The 5,000-nt window shown below is 39.1% G+C and overlaps 1 protein-coding gene across 1 annotated transcript in view; it reads left to right on the top strand.

Annotated features, from left to right (window-relative positions):
• Positions 1–4,243, top strand: part of LOC137996765 (solute carrier family 28 member 3-like) — a 50,306-nt gene extending 46,063 nt beyond the window's left edge. The window contains exon 10 of the mRNA XM_068842345.1: positions 1,887–4,243. Within this exon, the coding sequence (XP_068698446.1) occupies positions 1,887–1,975 (89 nt within the window). The 3' untranslated portion in view covers positions 1,976–4,243. The remainder of the gene's footprint in view (positions 1–1,886) is intronic.
• Positions 4,244–5,000: the final 757 nt, after the last annotated feature.

Genomic DNA, 5,000 nt, shown 5'->3' with positions numbered 1-5,000 from the left:
CATTGTAGATCATTGTAGGTCATTGTAGTAGGTCACTGTAGGTTATTGTAGATCATTGCAGTTTATTGTAGGTCATTCCTTGTTTTAGTAACTATGGAAAAGGTTCTCAAATGTTGAGGCCTTGTGAGAAGTTATTCTAGTAGGGCGGATAATCAAGAGAAAAAAAATATTCTGGAAGCCATTAAGTCTAAAAATTCGCCAGTGCCTTGGTGACAAGAATGGCTCATCAAATTTAGATTCCATCAGAAACACGGTTTTATTCTCTTTAGAAATAGCGCTAACTAAATTGTTCCAGTTCAAAAATGAAAGCTCACATCTTACGGTCGGTTGGTCTATAAATAAACTCCGATCACCATATTTTCCCTCAGCACAATCTTCGGAAAATACTAAGTCAGCACGGTTAACTCTAAATAATAAGCGAGATGAAGGCCGACACCTTCACTAGTCTACCAACCCTATGATAATGAATAAAATTAAAACCAGGAATATCAGACGAATGACTGGAATCGTATATCATCTAGCCATGTTTCAGAAATACCGATAACAGAAAATTTAAGCGCAACACTTCCTAAAAAATTAGAAGATTTATCCAACTTATAGAAAATACCATAAATGTTTAGGTCAAGGGGTGCTACAATAGGTTACCCCTATTAGTAGTACAGTCATCTCTCTCTAAGGCGGACACCCTCGGTACCAGAAGTTTACTGTCCGCCTTAGAGAGAGTTCATGTAAACAGATACCCGAACATCAAAACTCAAACCAGTGCTTTATTACTTTAATTACAGTGTACAATGTAGTCATGACGGGCCGGCTGTGTCTCTTTTATACATTTTTTACGGAATCCAACACAGTTCATACACACTTTGTGAATCAACCTTAACAAAACTCGTTTGTGTCGCTTGTTATTTGACAGTACGTGGAGTCGGGGTTCATAACCCCCATTCACTACGGCAGCGCAAATGAGTTGTTGTATAAATGACTGGAAAAGTAACTTTAATATTGTATTAAGGCATACAGTATTATAATATTAAAACCACTGTTATCAGAATGCGCTATTTTTTCGGAATTTTGGACCTGTTATAAAATTTCCAAAACATCCGGTGTCCGCTTTGAGAGGTTTTTTGAACCAACATGTTGGAAAAAAAGTGTCCGCTGTCCGCCTTAGAGAGAGTTCAGTTACAGAGAAACAAGTGAAATTTGGCAGGGACTAAATTTTCGGTCGGCCTTAAAGAGGTGCCCGCCTTAGAGAGGTGTCCGCTTAGAGAGAGGAGTTGACTGTATTAATATTCAGATCAGCTAAGCGATTATTAAAGCTACCTTCTGTATAATATTCATAATCGTGGGATTGAAAGTAAAAATTAGAATCCGGGTCTCGATCTTTGCACAGACTAAAATTCTGTACGAAGTAGACAATAGAGGGTTGGATTTTAGATTATCAAGCCTCTCTGAATCAAATTTTATGCGGCTATTATTCAGCTCAAACAGCTTTAGTAGAAAGTTTTCATCATCTAAGTGACTAAAACTGATAATGAAGCAAAGGATTAGTCATCTGACTTAAGTCGTCGGTTTATCTCGAATGACTAAGTGATCCAGAACAAAGTAAGCGATGAGTAATCCTGATCCTCGCAGTGCTTATGGACGCAATAAAAGCAAATGCGTAGAGAGAAGCCTGAAAAAGTCAGGACTTCAGCCGGGTTTGAACCCTCGACCTCTCTTTACTACATCCAGTCTCCAACTTCCTATTATTGATGACATGGAAAAACTGCCGCACTCGATGAAAAACCCCTGTTATCGTACACAGCATTATCCTCTTTGAATGACTCGCGGGTAATAAATCAGGAAATATCAGTCAAAGAGTAATATAATCTTTCATTTATCCTTGTTAGGTGTTCTATACGACGAGACACTGTATGAGGCCGCAGTAAACATCGCAAGCACCACTGTGTCGCCCATAAATGCAACAACTAGTCCATGATGTTACTGTATAGTTTTTAGTGTAGACAGTACAGTTTCAATCATTTGTAACTTTAAGAGGTTGGGCTGGATTATCCTTTTATTCAATATATTTTAATCGTGTCATGAAATTCAGTCTGTAATCGGCATTGAGAGGATTTGCTTTGCCTGCTTTGAAAATTATCTTGTACTTATCCTCGAGAGCTGAGGGAACCTTGAGATTGACGTTTTTACTCGTTTACGGCAAACGTCTAAAGTCACGTGACTCCGATCTTGAAGTACCGTTTCAATGGAAAGAATCCTGTCTTTCACCTACAGCGAACTCTGAATTGTAAGCGGCTGGCCGACGTCTACGGTTTTAGAGGGAAGGTCTCAAATGACACAAGATTTGCGTTGACGCAAGCGCCGCGAAACCCTGATTTTAAACTGATTCACAAATATTTTAGACGCGTGAGGTGTTGTCTACCAAGCCGTACTTCGCACTATTTTTTCTTCTTAAATAGCCCTTTTCACGGTTAGTTTTTCTCATTTGCATTACAATGTAATCTAGCATGTATGTGAGGCAATTCCGGGCTATTTTGTAGTTTTAACCCGAAATTGCCTCGCACCCACGTTAGATTACATTGTAATGCAAATGAGAAAAACTAACCGTGAAAAGGGCTATTGCGGAATACCAGGCGCTCTGCAGCAAAAGCTCCTTTCATTTTTATCAAAGTGTAGAACCAGTTTTTTAGTCAATTCAGTTAGTTGTCGCGTGGACGCTCAGACGGCAAGACCCTGTCATAGCGTATAGTTTAATCGAACATGTTCCGAAGCGTTTCCGGTAACGCTGTTTTGAGACAAATTACGGAAGGGTAGAATTCAATTCTAGCTTTCTTCAACGATTTTTGCTACTCGTCTTGCAACGATTTTTGTTGTTGCATGTCGAGTCCCTGAAAGTTCGAGTAACGTAAATCGCTGTAGCATTGCCAGTCGATGTTGAGTGAGGAAGGATACAAGCTGCGTGAAGTAAGGCATAGTGCATTAGCTCCAGAAGTTGTGAACAACATATATGAAGCCGCTATAACCGGATTGAATTTTAACGCCTTCCCAATGGCGAAAGAGTGGACGTTGCATTGAGGTCGGGTCGCGCATAAGTAACAGGTTTCCTTTCCTCGCTAGAAAACTTTTGACCGAGCAAATGAAGGGAATGGGGAGGGGGGATAGTGCAAAGATCAATCATTCTACCGCCTTTGGGAAAATATTGCGTTGCTCCGGCTTTGCAAACGAAATAATTTAATTCATTTCACTACAGCAAAAGTACTTCTGTTTATAAATTACATCTCGCGACTCGCGTCTCAAAAGATGTTTTTACAGTAACTGAACATTTCTTTTGCAACGCAAGACGCGAGATTGTCTGAAAGTCCGCAAAAAAAAGCAAATATTTTGACCTCAGGCATTGCTGGTCGCGCACAAATTTTATGCCGTGTTCATGACTTAACCCATATATTAGGTTAAAACTAGGTATATCTATCAATAGGGAAGATATATGTTTACAAACATTGCTTTTGTTATTCAAATTTCTTGATGACGTAACCCATAATAGGTTAAAACTACAGTCTCAGACATAAATAGTTTGGACACTTCATGCCAACATCCTCAATTCCCTTCTCGCCCCTCTCAATGTTGTTTATCGCAGTTCAGTCACCAAATCTTTCACACCAACATTGAGAGAGAAGGAAGAGGCAGAAGTGTCGCAACAATTATGTCTGGGACTGTAGGTATATCTATCAATAGGCAAGATATAGGTTTACAAACATTACTTTTGTTATTCAAATTTCTTAATTACGTAACCCATATTAGGTTATGGGTTTGCTGTGTTTCGTAATATATATGTAAGCTTACCGTAAACTCGAAACGAATATTAACTTGAGCACGGGCTGGAAAGCTTCAAAAGTATCGTTTTCACTGTCACGCCATAAAAAATTATATCCGAAGACGTACAACAAGAACATAAACGTTGTAGAAGACCAATGCGTAAACACCCTCACCAAGTCTGAGGTCTTTGTGCTCCATTGTTTCTGAGTTATTTGCCGAGGCGTGTCACTCAACTTTATAGAGTTTTGTATGGAGCCGCCATGTTGGTGTACTGCCTGGCGACAAAAGATCAACGTTGCCACGAAAGCGCATCCTTTTCACTCGCGAGACATTACACGTGAGTACTGTATAAATACAACTCCTAATATAGTTGAATTAAAGTACGGAGTATCATAACGAGAAACAGTTTTTTAATAAAAAACGGAGTTTTGTATCTGGTCTCACGCAAGTGGCAGTTCGGAAATTCAAAATGCTGTATTTTCAAAAACCGAAAACGTTACGAAACTGGCAACTTGAAGATTTATTTCTAGGTTATCATCAACCTCAAACAGATAGTAAATTCTGAACTCGCGGTTTTGATTTTAGAATTTGATGATGTCTCTGTGTCTTACAGTGTTGTGTAATGTGTGAAATCTGTTATATTCAAGAACCGCGACACACTAGAAAACCTTCTAAAAAGCTATTTGTAAACCTGCAATCCATTCATTGTCGTTGCATTTCATTTAAAGTGTTGCAAAAAGAAATGACAAAGCTTCATGCTAGGAAATATTTTTATTTTGAAGATAGAGGGAACTGTGGCACCCAAAACAGCCCGGGCCCGAAAAGTTATGGGTCCTTTGAGAAATGCAAACCACTTTGGTTACTATTAGGACGCAACAGTGAAGAAAAGACCATATTTACAGATTGAGTTCAAGTTACTACCACATGGTTATGCAGTCCAAAATTCGAAACAATTTATGTACTGTATCTTACTCTTCCTTTTCTTTCTTTAAGACCCCAGTGAAGAGGCTAAGTCGAACTGGTCTCAACCGACCCTGAGGACAGATTTTTGTTGAGTCATTCACTCAAACACTCAGTTTTAGCAGCTTTTAGCGAAGTCCTGAATTTTTGCAGGATTTAACATACGAATACGCGATGGCAAACCATCATCCAGTGTTACTTTTAACCCGAAAGAAATTGCAAATCTCTCA

Source organism: Montipora foliosa, chromosome 3, assembly GCF_036669935.1.
Source record: "Montipora foliosa isolate CH-2021 chromosome 3, ASM3666993v2, whole genome shotgun sequence".
In the NCBI taxonomy this organism is placed as follows: domain Eukaryota; kingdom Metazoa; phylum Cnidaria; class Anthozoa; order Scleractinia; family Acroporidae; genus Montipora; species Montipora foliosa.
The sequence above is the reverse complement of the archived record's forward strand: the minus strand, read 5'-3'. Positions and strand labels throughout refer to the sequence as shown.